We start from the raw sequence: 15,404 nt of genomic DNA, 5'->3' as shown, positions 1-15,404 counted from the left end.
ACTCTGTTCCACCATTGGTCACAATACAATACAATACAATACATGCTGATTTATATAGCGCTTTCACAACAGCGACAGCTGTAACAAAGCGCTTCACAAAACAGTTAACATAAAGTAAAATAATAAACACAACACATAACATAAAACACGGACAGTCGTGCAGTCCTAACCGCTTTTCCGTCACACGCTTTGTTGTTTGAAGCAGTTTGAGATGAAAGAGGAGAGAATCAAAGTGTCCTTTAACCAGTGGATCAGAGACGTCATGCTCAAAATGTGCACACGTCGGCTACAAGCTAAGTTTCAAAGTCAACAAGAAGCTGTAGCATCCATTGACGAAAAAAGAGATTGGTTCACTTCTCCTGTCCCATGGAAATCCATTTCAATTCCAAGCGGCGACTCTCAGTTCCAAATACGCATCGGCGCTCTGCGCCAACGCTCCTCTCTCCTCATCCTCAACTTCAGCAGCCATCCATCCAGCCGCACCAACGCCGACTGTCCGACAGCGCCGACATAGCCACTGAACAAAACGGGGTTGTGAAAAATGCTGCCCATTACAGGCGCAAAAAACACAAGCACCCCAGGTCTGTCCAGCACCGACAGTCAATGGCGCCGACATTCCTCCCAATCAACATCTGTGCTGGTACAGGCGTGCTGCCGAGAAGGCGCAACCACCAAGCACAGATACTTCTCCTTTGACGAATGTCGTGGCCAAAAAACGCTGAAAACAGTCCATATCAGGTCCACACGATGAAACAACAAACAACATGTGACAAAACAAAAGACAAAAATACCAAAAAAAGAACAAAAAAGCAAGGCTCTTGAAGAGCACTTGCCGAAGGCTGCCTACTCGGGCGCCATCTTGGGGAAAAAAAAAAATATATATATATATATATACAGTAGTTCTTCAAGAAATAGCTCCTGCATGATCTCACAAACACGTAGAAGAGCAGACACTTCTTGGTATGTGCCGATGGTAGCCAAGTGTTTCCGAAGAGCACCGGAGGAGAAGCATTGTACGATGGCAATGTCGGCAAGGAAGGACTTGCTTTGGAAAATACTTCTTGCCATCTGGGGAACCTACTTTTACACCAAAACCAACATCAAGTAAAGCATATTTTGTTTTATTTACTGCCATTTCCTTGTTGGTCAGTCAGGGCACTTGTTTGATTGGCTACACACCATTTCACGTCACAGTCCATGTCAATTCATGTCGAGTCAAATGGCTTGAGTCAGCTGTTCCACACACATGTGAAGATGTTTGGTGGTCAATATGAAAAATTGACGGCTTGACCTTTTTCAGACCCTAAAATAGTCAGCAAAGACAGTATTATGGTAATCCAGCTGAGATGTGACAAAGGCATGAATTACTATTACGAAGTGCTATTGAGAAAGGAAAGGCTTCACTTTAGTCAGCTCCCTAAGAGGAAAGAAGCTAGATTTAACAACAGCACAGTCCAATTTCAAATCTCTGTCCCAAGTCAGATCCAAATTCGAGACTGTTCACTTCAGATAAGGAGCCCGGGGTGCCCAAGTAAGCAGGATGGGATGTGCAAGGGCCACTGGGACCAAACACTATTACTTCTGTTTTCTTTTCATTGAAATTCAAGAAATTCAGTGCCAGTAGGTCTTGATTGCCTCCAGACAGGATAAGAGTGGCCTCAGTCAGAAAGCATCTTTTTTGCGCCACGGGACATACATCTGACAGTCATCCATACAGCAGTGGAAGAAAATACCTTGTTTCCTAAAGATGGAATCCAATGGGAGCAGATACAATGAAAACAGAGGCCCCAGAATTGAACCCTGAGGAACACCACACAACAGAGGGGCAGACAGCAGACTCAGAAGAAACAAGGCAAACGCAAAAAGTTCTGTCAGCCAAATAGGATTTAAACCACTCAAAGGTGCTACTGCTAATGCCCACCTGGTGCTGCAAATGAGCCAACAGACTACTGTGATGCACCGAATCAAACGCTGAAGTCAAATGCAACAAAACCAGACACACATTGTCCGCAGTGTCATTTGCCAGGAGGATGTCATGAAAAACTCTTAACAGGGCTGACTATGTGCTCTGCATCACTTTGAAACCTGACTGGACGAGCTCCATGATGTTATGTTCATCCAAAAAGGATTTTAACTGCATGTGCACCACATTTTCCAGAATTTTTAGAAAAAAAAGGCAGCTTGGAAATGGGTCTAAAATTTGACAGAACATCTTGATCAAGGCCCGGTTTCTTGAAAAAGGGTTCCACCACAGCATATTTGAATTGTCGGGGAAAAACACCAGAAGACAGACTGCTATTGTTAACGATAAGACCAATTTACCAATACTCAGATACACAAAAGGAGCACCAAACAACCTTTCCACTTTTGTGTTGCTTTTGGAATAACAAAAAAAAAGAGACATACTGTATATTTTTAAGATCATGCTTAACTGTTTACTTGAGACTACAAATACATGACTGGCAGCATTTGCCCAACTAGAAAAGGGTAAGCTGAATGATCCTCAACTAGTATTGTGCGTATGGTTAAAAAAACAAAACAAAACAAAAACTATAATAATAATAATCAACCTTTCGTTGGGCATTTCAAAAAACAGGTGGCTCTGTCTGGCATATTCACATTTTTTTATTGGGATATCGGTAATTTGTTCCAAGAGAAGTTTTGCAGAGCAACATGTGATGAGGCTGACGGAACCTATTTTTACTGATTATATTCAATCTCTTATGACTCTTATGTGATAGTGCAGTAAAGGTCAGTTCAAGAAAAAGAAGAATGCTTTATTTATTCAAACATGAGGTGATTAAATGCTCTTTGAATCCCTTGTCAAATGGAGAAGGATTTATTCCAGCCTGCCATGTGTAGGTTATTCTGATTCATATATTGGTTCGGTCCTCGTGGCAAGAGGAGGGGGCACGTTGTGTTTTGGGGCTGCAGCGTGTCATCATGCTGATCTGCGTGCTGAAGTTGTGACTGTTGCCAATGGACGGGTGCTGGTACTGAGTGGTGTCAGAATCCATGTATCGCTGCAGGTGCCATCGCCGCCACTTCCTCTTGATCTCAGCCTGGACCTGCCGCATGGCAAAATGCGGACAAATATACACCCTAATGTCCTTATGAAATGTCCTTCCATACCTATTTGTCATGTCCTTTTTTACAATGATACGAATGCAGCGTGTTGTACCGGAGACAAATTCCTTGTGTGTTCTACATACTTGGCCAATAAAGATGATTCTGATTCTGATTCTAATCCAATCAACTTTTTTTTTAATGTGAGTTTCCTTTGAAGTCACTGTAAATGATAGCATATTTATTTCAGTCAATACGGTAAATGTGGGGAAAATTTATATATATATATATATATATATATATATATATATATATATATATATATATATATTTATATGTTGGGATTGTATGATTGCCTTTTTCGACTGAGCCAGTAGAGGGCAATATAGCTCTACTTTTGTTTCGGAGTGAGTGACGTGGTCGGCCCTATAAAAAGGGACACGCCTTTTCTTTTCTCTCTTCTCTCCACCCGTTCAATAAAACACGCCGATACATGGCTGATGGAAACACCTCGCTCAACTTGTCATTCTTGGATGTTAGGCAGAAGGATGCCAATCTGCACGTGCTGTGAAGCGACTCTGCTAACAGGTTATGGGCCCAGACCAGCAGACACGAGAATCCTGAAAGTTTGATGAGAGGTGTGCGGCGCTAGCAAGACGGTGGTAAGCTACCACGTGAAGCTAGATAGCGAAGAGCGCAAAATGGTGAACGTAACGAAGACAAAATGGCCCACTTTCGATGGAAGGGCAGAAGAGTACGAACTCTGGGAAGAAAGAATGCTATGTTGCATGCATCGTGTTGGATTAAAGGAGACTCTTTTGAATGAGCCTGTCGGGCACCAGTCAGCAGATGAGCAAGCGAGGGACAACAAGTTGAACGCGGACGCTTATTGCGCGCTGGCGCCATTACTGGACAATGTAAGTTTGAGTCTCATATTCAGAGATACCAAAGACAATGGTCGTGAAAGCCCGAAAGTACTGAGAGAGCGCTACATCGGAAATAGTAGGCCACGCATCGTCTCCATGTACATTACACTGACGTCATTGAAGAAAGCGGACACAGAGACTATAACTGAGTATATTATAAGGGTGGAGCAAATCATTACAGCACTCAAGGGCGCAGGCGAGGCACCAAGTGAAGAGTTAATTATGGCGATGGTTATGAGAGGTCTACCGGAAAAATACAAGCCATTTACACTGATGGTCACTCATGGCCCAACTGACATGAAGCTAGCAGAGTTCAAAGCCAAACTGAGAAACTTTGAAGCTTCAGAGGAATCCGCACCAGCTGCAGAGGAAACTGAGGAGAGAGTACTTAAAGCCAAATTTGTGTCAAAGAAAAAGAGCGACCGCCTGACAGATCTGACGTGCTGGAGGTATGGCGAAAAAGGACATCGGAAGAATGTATGTTCGAAGAAGACCTGGTGCAGCTCCTGCAAAAGTTCAAGCCACGCAGACAAAGCATGTAGGAAGAAAGAGAGGGGCTCTCGGTGTGCTCGTGCTCAAGATGGCCATGGATCAAATCGCAGGCAAAGCCATGAACAAGGAGCTGAAGGAGGAGACTACAGTTTTCGAGCAGAGACTGTGTTTGCCAGCAGTTCAACGGAGCAACAACCTATCCAAGGGCTTATGGTGGACACAGGCGCGTTATCTCATATCATCAACGAAAGGAGCAGATTCAAGACCTTTGACAACTCATTCAAGCCGGAGCGGCACAGCATGGGGTTGGCGGATGGGAAACGCACTTTCGGGTTGGCTCAAGGCAGAGGAGACGCGCGGGTGTGCCTCAAGGACAGCAGCGGACGGAGATGTTCAGTGACATTAAAGAATGCACTTTATATTCCCTCCTTTCCTCAAGCAATATTTTCAGTGAAGTGTGCCACTGCCAGCGGTGCCGAGGTCATCTTCAAGGAAGGTAAAGACAGTCTTGAACCTGACGGCACAAAGTTTGACATTCATGTGTACAAACGAATGTATTATCTACAAACTGAATGTGATGAAAGTGATGTGTGTAATGTCAGTCATGACATACAAACATGGCACGAAATCATGGGCCACTGCAATTACGATGACATTCTTCGGTTGCAGGGTGTGACAGTGGGTATGCATATCAAAGGTGACAAACGTAGACCTGACAAAGAATGTACTGTTTGCATTGAAGGCAAGTTTGCCCAGACGAGAAATAGAGATGCAGTTGAGAAAGTGAACACCCCACTTGACTTGGTTACAACTGACTTAGGTGAGCAATGGATCTATTGACGGTTTCAAATATATGCAGTCTTTAACAGATGTATGTACAGGGGCAGTTTTTACTTACTTTCTCAAATCGAAAAGTGATGCAGTACAGGCAACAGAAAAGTTTTTGGCGGATATAGCGCCTTACGGCACTGTAAAATGTATTCGGTCTGACAATGGAACCGAATTCACAAGCAGAGAGTTTCGGACACTATGGAAAAAGAACAAAATCAAGCATGAAACGTCCTGTCCCTATTCCCCACACCAGAATGGGATTTCAGAGAGGGAGGGACGCACTCTTTTTGAGATGGCAAGATGTAAGCTTATTGATAGCAATTTACCCAAAAGCCTTTGGCACTATGCGGTCCAAGAAGCTGCCTACACGAGAAACCGATGCTTTAATAAGCACACGGGTACTACCCCCTACACAGCACTAACCGGCAAGAAATGTGATTTATCAAAAATGCACAAATTCGGATCAGAGTGCTATGCCTATCAACAAGAAAAAGGTAAATTTGATCCAAGATGTGAAAAAGGGGTCTTTGTAGGACACGACAAGGGAAGCCCTGCTTTTCTAGTTTATTACCCCGATAAAGGAAAAGTACAAAAGCACAGATTAGTGAAATTTGTCACGAAGACAACCTATGAGAGTACAACCCAGACACAAGAGGTTGGCCTGGACTCCATTGCAGATGTTGAGATGGGTGGAACACCGCAGCTGGGTACCCTGAACAGAGACATGGAAACAGATGTGTCACAGTCACCCGAGGATGTTGGCGAGAAGCACCCTCGAGTGACGCCACAAACCTCAAGGTATCCCAAAAGAGAGCGTAAACCCCCCCGAGTTACCTCTCTGATTATATTCAAGATGGTAGGGGTGACGAAGACGGCACGCTCACTAGCGTAGATTACTGCTACAGCGTAGTTTGTGGGATACCATTGACCTTCAAGGAGGCCATGGCATCCACTGAGTCAAGAAAATGGAAACAGGCAATGGATGAAGAGATGAAGTCCCTTGAAGCAAACCAGACATTTACCCTGACTAGCCTACCAGAAGGCAGGAAAACAGTTGGAGGTAGATGGGTTTATTCAATCAAGGAGAACAGTGAAGGACATGACCAATATAAAGCAAGGTTTGTAGCTAAAGGCTATAGTCAGAGGGCAGGCATTGACTATGGTGAGACCTTCTCACCCACAGCAAATTTGACTAGTGTGAGAGTGGTCATGCAGAAGGCAGCCAAAGAAAATTTGATATTACATCAAATGGACGTAAAAACGGCCTACCTGCATGCACCCATTGACCAAGACATTTACATGGAACAGCCTGAGGGTTATGAAAAAGTGGGAGCAAAGTTGGTGTGTGAACTACAGAAGTCTATTTACGGTTTGAAACAGTCGGGCCGCAATTGGAATGAAATGCTTCACAAATGCTTGACTGACAATGGCTTTACACAGAACCCGGCTGACCATTGTGTCTAGACAAGAGAGTCTACAAAGACAGGAAAAATCATCATTGTTATTTGGGTTGATGACCTCATCATTGTTATTTGGGTTGATGACCTCATCATCGCAGCCACTAACTTTGAGAGTCTAAAACAGGTGAAAACTATGCTTTCCAGTCAATTTAAGATGAAAGACCTAGGCAGGCTAAAACACTTTCTGGGCATAGAATTCAGCCAATATGATCACTGTGAAAATGTCACAAGAAAAATATGTGGGAAAGATTTTGCAACGTTTTGACATGCAGGGGTGTAAAACAAGGGAGACACCGTGTGACCAAAAGATAAAATTTTCTGAGGATTCACCTCAGATGACTGATTTAAAGAAATACAGAGAGGCTGTGGGTAGCCTTATTTATCTGGCTACATATACACGTCCTGATTTATGTTTTGTGGTAAGCAAACTATCCCAACATTTTGCTCATCCGACAAACGAACATTGGATCACGGTGAAACATGTTTTACGCTACCTGAGGGGTACAGCAGACAAACAACTTTGTTTCCGAAAGAGTACTGAAGGACTTGGCCTCCGGGCATACAGTGATGCCGACTGGGGAGCGGAACCAATAGACAGACGTAGTATGAGTGGCTACTGTGTGAGGTTGTGTGAGATTGTGCGTTGATTTCGTGGAAAACCAAGAAACAACCCACAGTTGCCCTATCGACATGTGAAGCCGAGTATGTGGCTCTGTCTCTGACGATACAAGAATGCATTTACTTGGAACAACTTCTGAAGGGTATAGACACCTATGTGTACAAGAAAACGATTGCTTTTGAAGATAATCAAGGAACAATTGCACTTGTCAAAAACCCTGTGTGCAGACAATGCTGTAAACACGTGGATATGAAGGATCATTTCATTAGGTCCACTGTAAAAGATGAAAAGGTCACTCTTGTTTACTGTCCCACAGAGGATATGGTGGCCGATGTTATGACCAAACCTGTTTCCAAATCGAAGTTAATTAAGTTCGCAAAGCCTATGTTCGCCACGTAGAAAACTTAATATGTGGCGTTCACTGTTTGTATGTAACCTTGATTACATTTACATGTACATACATATTTTTGTTGCACAGTGTAAAAGTCACTCATAAGTGGGAGTGTTGGGATTGTATGGTTGCCTTTTTCGACTGAGCCAGTAGAGGGCAATATAGCTCTACTTTTGTTTCAGAGTGAGTGACGTGGTCGGCCCTATAAAAAGGGACACCTTTTCTTTTCTCTCTTCACCTGTTCAATAAAACACGCCGATACATGGCTGATGGAAACACCTCGCTCAACTTGTCATTCTTGGGTGTTAGGCAGAAGGATGCCAATCTGCACGTGCTGTGAAGCGACTGCCAATAATATATATCTATATATATATATATATATAAAAGATAAGAAATCCTTTATTAGTCTAACAATGGAGAAATTCCCAATTCACAGCAGCAAAGTTTTGAAAGGAAGTAGTAGAAGAACAAAATATAGGAGCTGCTGGATCTATATATCTACATGTATAGCGGCTGGATAGCTCAGTTGGTAAGGCATCGGTTTGGCGTACGGGAGACGGTGGTTTGAATCCCGCTTGGGGCAAAAATGAGCACATGACGCCATCCAGTGTGGGTCCTTGGCTAAGATCCTTCACGCTAATGCCTACCTCATACAATGATGAGAGACAATAAAACGAATTACATGCCGGCTCAGATGTCGCCCGGCCAAACAAGGTCTGCGTCAGGTGCTGGGGAACCAGAGGACCTTGATGAAAAATGGGCTACTGGAACAAAGCGGAGATGGGCGAGATGCGATAACATGGCTCTGTTGGAATGCTACTACTCAAGCAACCCTAGTCAGAGGGGTTACATGCAGAGAATGTGCTAAATGGTTACTTCGAAACCCACAGTAACGGTTGACCACGAAACAACTAGTAGCTCAGTGTTCCACATCCACAAACGGCAACTGCTTTCACAACTTGAGATTGATGAGGTACAACGCAGGTTCCATGGTGAAGGGCCCCAGGCTGCCAGATCAGAGGAGGAGGTCATACCAGAGATTGGGAGGCAAGCCCCAATGAATGCAGATGATGTGATTGGGAGGCCAGCCCCAATGAATGAAATGCTGAGCGAGGCAACAACTGACCTGAAAGCTAAGATCATGGCGAGAATGAAAGCTGGGCAACCTAGAAACCGATTACAACGGCTATGTGAAGTACCACCTGAAAGCCTCATGGAAAGTGTGAATGCAGCACTGAGGGCGATCCCAACCGTAACGATCACGGAAACCAATTAGCATCAGTGATCCTAGAGATGCTTGGCTATAAGAGCAACCATGGAAGCCATGAGATACGTTACCCATACGTTGGAGGCTAAGATCAAGGCGGCTCGGAAAGATGTGAGTCAATTGACGGAGGCCCAGAGAGGTGTGATGAAAAGGCCGACACCCGAGAGGTACATCCAGATGACCATACCTGAAGCACTCGGAACTGCCAAACAAAGGCTCCAAGCCATGTCCAGCCGCCTAAAGCGGTACACGAAAGAGAATGAGGCCAGACGAATAAACAGGCTGTTTGCAACACAACCTGCGAAAGTGTACGCTCAGTGGCAGGGTCCTAACAACAGAGCTGACCCACCAAGACTGGAAACTGAAAGGTACTGGAAAGGCATATGGGAGAAGGAGGTTGCACATAACAGCAGTGCACAATGGCTGGTGACCCTGAGAGAGGAGCACAGACACCTCCCTGAACAGAACCCAGTTACCATAACAGTGGCAGACATACAGGAAAGAGTCTCAGATATGAAGAACTGGACAGCACCAGTCGGTCCACACCTACTGGCTAAAGAAACTCACAGCACTCCATGAGCGCCTAGCAGCACAAATGAACCAGATGCTGAGGGATGGGACTCACCCAGGATGGCTAACGGAAGGGCGAACGATCCTGATCATGGAGGATCCCTCAAAGGGTGCAGTCCCATCCAACTATCGGCCAATAACCTGTCTCTCCACAACATGGAAGCTCATGTCAGGCATCATTGCGGCTAAGATAAGTGGACACATGGATCAATACATCAATACAAGCACAGAACGGCATTGGTAGAGATACCAAAGGAGCCAAACATCAGCTCCTGGTTGACAGAACAGTCGCACAAGACTGCAGGTCCCGACATACCAACCTGTGCACAGCCTGGATTGATTACAAGAAAGCCTATGACTCGATGCCACATACATGGATCACTGAATGCTTGGAGCTGTATAAGGTGAACAGGACCCACCATCTTCGGAGTTCGAGCCTTTGTTGCGAACTCGATGAGGATGTGGAAAACCACACTTGAAGCCAATGGCAAGTCACTTACCCAAGTGTCCATCAAATGTGACATATACCAATGATGCACTCTCCCCACTGCTGTTCTGCATAGGACTTGAACCCCCTAAGCCAAGTAATCACCAAGACAGGCTATGGATACCGCCTCAGAAATGGGGCTACGATCAGTCACCTCCTAAAGCTGTATGCTAAGAGCGAAAGGGACATAGACTCCCTGATCCACACAACCAGGATCTACAGCAGCGACATCGGGATGTCATTCGGGCTTGAGAAATGTAGTCGGATGGTGACTAAGAGAGGAAAAGCAGTCCGCACTGAAGGGGTTTCACTCCCTGAAGGAACAATAGCAGACATTGAGAACAGCTACAAGTACCTCGGTATACCACAAGCCAATGGCAACCTCGAACTGGCAACAAGGAAAGCGGCTACGGCCAAATACCTCCAGCGAGTGAGGCAAGTCCTAAGAAGCCAGCTCAATGGCCATAATAAGACCCGGGCAATAAACAGCTATGCCCCGCCAGTGATCAGATACCCTGCAGGAATAATAAGGTGGCCAAAGGAAGAGATTCAGACCACGGACGTTAAGACCCGAAAGCTCCTAACCATGCATGGAGGGTTCCATCACAAATCCAGCACCCTGAGACTGTACGCAAGCCGAAAGGAAGGAGGCCGGGGACGAGTGAGTGTGAGAGCCACTGTCCAGGATGAAACATCCAAGCTCCATGAATACATCAAGGAGAAGGCTCCAACGGATGACGTACTCAGAGAATGCCTCAGACAATGGGGAACAGAAGATGAGGCACCATCATGGGAGGACAAGCCCCTAGACGGGATGTACCACCGGACCATAACTGAAGTGGCCGATCTCAAGAAGTCCTATCAGTGGCTAGAGAGGGCTGGCCTGAAGGACAGCACAGAGGCACTCATCCTGGCTGCTCAGGAGCAGGCCCTGAGCACCAGAGCCATTGAGGCCCAGATATACCACACCAGACAAGACCCAAGGTGTAGGTTGTGCAAAGAGGCACCTGAGACGATCCAACACATAACTGCAGGGTGTAAGATGCTGGCAGGGAAAGCCTACATGGAACGCCATAACCAGGTGGCTGGCATAGTCTACCGAAACATCTGTGCGGAGTATGGACTGGAAACCCCAAGGTCAAAATGGGAAACACCTCCGAAGGTGGTGGAGAATGACAGAGCGAAGATCCTGTCGGACTTCCAGATCCAGACTGAAGAGATGGTAATGGCGAACCAACCAGATATCGTGATCATAGATAAAGGGCAGAGGAAAGCCGTTGTAGTGGATGTAGCGGTCCCAAGTGATGGAAACATCAGAAAGAAAGAACACGAGAAACTCGAGAAATACTAAGGGCACAGAGAGGAGCTGGAGAGAGCCTGGAAGGTAAAGGTGACAGTCGTGCCTCTGGTGATCGGAGCACTCGGGGCAGTGACCCCCAAACTAGAGGAGTGGTTGCAACAGATCCCGGGAACAACATCGGACATCTCAGTCCAGAAATGTGCAGTGCTGGGAACAGCAAGGATACTGCGCAGAACCCTCAAGCTTCCTGGCCTCTGGTTGAGGACCCGAGCTGAATGAGGGACGGACACCACCCGAGGGGTGAGACGAGGATTTTTTTTTTTTATATATACTGTATGTTGATTTTCTTTTCAGCCCCAGCTGAAGTGAAGGGCGTTTCCCTCCAGCAAGCGCACCTGTTTCTTGTTTCCAATCAAGTCTTGCCCTGTATTTAAGCACTGTCAAGATGCCTTGTCAGTGTCAGATTATTGACCTAGTCTGCTGCTCATGCTCAAATGTTGTTTTCTAGACGTATCAAATTCGTCAGAGCAGTTTTTGCTCCCTGGTCCTACGTTTGTAGTTTTTGATATGATTTTGTCCTTGATCTTGCTCTTGTTTTGTTTGGTGTAATTTGACTTTTGTCATTTCGTTTATATTTCTCATCTTAACTATTACCATGCCTTTTGCAAGTGCGTTTTGTTTTTGCTTTTTCCTGGTTCCTTGTGACCAGTGATTTCGGTTTAGACTTTGTCAGAGAGCGCTTTTCTATGAACGTTGTAACACAGTTTATCTTTATTTTTAGATCCACACTCCATCTGGTTCGTGTTCAGACTCTTTCTCTCTGTCTGTCTCTCTGTCTGTCTGTGTGTGCATATACTGTATAAAACAAGACGAAAGCAAACAGATAGTGTATGTGTTTTGTTTGTGAATCAATCTGATAATCTTCCCACGGGGCATATTACATTGAATAGTCACAAGCCCAAAAGGCAACCAAACTTTACATAACAATGGTTATTTATTTTTTTCATGTTTGCCCCTCATCTAAATGCGACAAAGGAAGATAAATCACTGTTGTTTCACTGCCTCGTAAACATGTTTGTGTGTGATGCACTCACCTCTCCGTTGAGGAAGCAGTAGAGAACGGCCACCACAAAGCCCTAAAGAGAAGTAAAACACATTAATTCACAACAATTTCTTCTGGTGCATCGCAATGAGTCAAGTGGAAAGCTGCTTTCAAGCAATTTTCTCCTAAATTTTGTATGGTAGAATTGTTCATCCGGCGTCGTTAGAATGATCTATCTGGGTTTATTTCGTGAGTTGTTCGACCTGCAAATGCTATTTGTGAACATCCTCGGATTTTTTTTTAGATGGCCCATTAGGCCAGGTCGACAGACTTGTTGACCACTGCAGTAAAAATGGCTGCCAGAGAACAACTGAGACACAGGAGATGAGGACATTGAAGGAGCAGAGAGAAAAAATATTGACATTCCAGATGATGAATGTCAGGATGCGGAACAGGGCCACCCCTCCCTAAACACAGAACATGCACTGTTTAAGGCCTTATCACATTTTTGTGCAATTCCAGAAACAAAAGTTGGCTTTTGGGGCGTGACATCTCACCTCTTTGGCAGGGAAGGATCCTGAGTTGGTGTGTGAAGTCGAGAAGTTCTGATAAGATATAGTCAGGTTCACCTCAAAACACTGATAGTGCTCTCGTAGCAATTCTCTTCCGAAGAGTTGGACTTATTCCACTCTAGATTTGCCCCCGAGTGAGAGGGAGATGAAAGTGTGACGCTCTGCCTTTGGGTAGGAGGCGGGTATTATTTATGCCCATGCACCAAAAACACAGAATACCCAGCCTAGGAGGGCATGCTTCAGAGGGCTAGAAATGGAGACTCCCTTGTTCTGCTGGGCAACTTCTTCAATGCTCATGTGAGTAATCACGTGAGACCTGGATGGGGCATGACACGGAGGAACCCCCGACTTCTCTGACCGGAGTCCAAGCAGTGTTATTGGAGTTCTGTGCTTGTCAGTAGCTTCTTTGCACTAACAGCTGCATGTCTTGGAGACTCAGGTGACGAGAGGGGCAAAGCTGTCAAATGATTACAAGCTAATGGTGTGTTATCTTTGATGGTAGTGGAAGTTCTGTCAATATCTGAGTGCCTTGTGAGAAGGACCTTTAACCCCCACGTCATGGAAGACAGAGGACATCAAGTCAGATGGACCATGTTCAATGTCTTCAGAACTGTCTTCCTTTTGTTGAGGTGGATGACTGGAAATATTGCCGTAAAGTGACCAGTGCCAGTCGTGGCGGCAATCCCCTGTTGGTGGACACCAGTGATGAGTGTCAAGCTGAAGAATGAGTCTCAGTAACGAAGAGCCAGATGAGGTGGCTCAGGCATCTTGTTAGGATGCCTCTTGGACACCTTCCTGCTGAGGTGTTCTGTACTTGTCCCCCAAAGATGAGGTTCCCGTTATGGCCCAGGACATACTGGAGAAACTATGTCTGCAAGGGCAAGGGTGGATGAGCTGGACAAAATGGCTTGGGTGTTGTGACTGGTCGTTGAGGTATCAGTTGCTATCCTGTTACTGTGATCCTTTTATGCTTTGGCCCTTATGTTATGTCACGTTTAGTCTGTCATGTAGGGTCAATATATAAGCTCGAGTTACTCAGTGACCCGTTGTCAGGTCGTCAAGCTTTCTCCCAGTCACAATGGCAGATTTCTTCCATGTCTTCTGCATCCAGCCCTGCTGTCTGTCGTTTGTATTTTCATAAATAAAGACTTCTACTTTTCCCACCTTAACCTGCTAGCACAGCAACCCAATTTCAGATAAGCGGAAGAAAATAGATGGATGTTAATCATCCTTTAAAAACAATTCAATTATAAATGTGTTACCTGAAATGAGCCAAGGATCAAATCAAAGACAAGCCTTAGCTCTGTCTTGACTTGCTCAGGAATGAATGCAAACACGATAAAGTTGATTCCAAACAGCGGTATCAGGAGCAGTGTGGACTTGGCTAGCCTCCTGAAATAATCCACACCATCAAAAATATTCAGGTCCATATATTATTCAAAAATATAATATGTATTTATATAATATTTCATGTATACACTGTATCTTTATTGTATTGATGTGAACTATACTACGGCTTAGCTTGATTTTTCTTGAAAAAAAGACCTCAGTCTAAATGTTCTTTTTTTCTGATTCGATCTGACATCCCCACCATTGATTGATTGATTGATTAGGACATTCTATGAGAAAAAGTTTTGGAACACAGACATTTCAACTGAAGTGTCTGAAATTAAAACAATATTTGGGGTAGATAACCCGAACTCTAACCCCCATCAACTAAGATGCCATTTACATATGTCTGCAGTCCACTCACAAGTACTGGTTTGACTCATTCCTTCCAATGTCTGGGCAGTTGATCTTCTGACGCAGTATTCGGATGATGCAGATGAAGAGAATGAAGTTAATCTGTGAATAAGATATGGACATATTTGGGGTAAGGGTTATCGCAATTTCCAAAATGAGCCCCAAAAAAACAAAGTGAATATGTCAGACTTGCTGTTACTGTTCCAAGACAGGTTGTTGGGACACTTTTTTCGTGGGTCAACTCAGCCATGCTCAGTGAAACTGGGTTCAATGGCTGAGTTTTCAAAGAAAATCTCGATGAGCAGTTTTGTTTTTGAAGAATGACAAAAATGGCTGCTTCAAACCAAAATGTATGGCTTCTTGTGACATTTTGGGCATGCCTTCTTGAGACATTTCAAAAGGGCTTTCTTTTTGAAGGACTAAAAATGACCAAAATATTTATTTGGCCCCAGATTATGACAAAGAAACGAAGCAATTTCAAAAGGATTTAGCTTTTCTGGATAGTGTGGGGCGGTGATCAACAATCACGCATTGCCCGAATTCAATCGCAAAATGAATAAGAAGGAGGAGTAGTTGTCCTGTTTGGGAATACATTCAATGATTGATGGAGGATTCAGCTAATTGATGTCATTGAGAAG

General features: G+C 44.7%; 1 protein-coding gene across 2 annotated transcripts in view; it reads right to left on the bottom strand.

Moving 5' to 3' along the window:
• Positions 1-2,658: 2,658 nt before the first annotated feature.
• The window catches only part of vipr1b (vasoactive intestinal peptide receptor 1b), a 49,967-nt gene continuing 37,221 nt past the window's right edge, over positions 2,659-15,404 (bottom strand). For both annotated transcript variants that reach the window (XM_086102340.1, XM_086102339.1), the window contains 4 exons: positions 14,777-14,868; positions 14,286-14,415; positions 12,504-12,545; positions 2,659-3,068 (listed from right to left, as the gene is read on the bottom strand). In XM_086102340.1, the coding sequence (XP_085958466.1) occupies positions 2,874-3,068; positions 12,504-12,545; positions 14,286-14,415; positions 14,777-14,868 (459 nt within the window). In that variant the 3' untranslated portion in view covers positions 2,659-2,873. The remainder of the gene's footprint in view (positions 3,069-12,503; positions 12,546-14,285; positions 14,416-14,776; positions 14,869-15,404) is intronic.

This window comes from Hippocampus guttulatus, chromosome 21 (genome assembly GCF_054856545.1).
Source record: "Hippocampus guttulatus isolate MCC_2025c chromosome 21, RoL_Hgut_1.0, whole genome shotgun sequence".
Taxonomy (NCBI): domain Eukaryota; kingdom Metazoa; phylum Chordata; class Actinopteri; order Syngnathiformes; family Syngnathidae; genus Hippocampus; species Hippocampus guttulatus.
The sequence above is the reverse complement of the archived record's forward strand: the minus strand, read 5'-3'. Positions and strand labels throughout refer to the sequence as shown.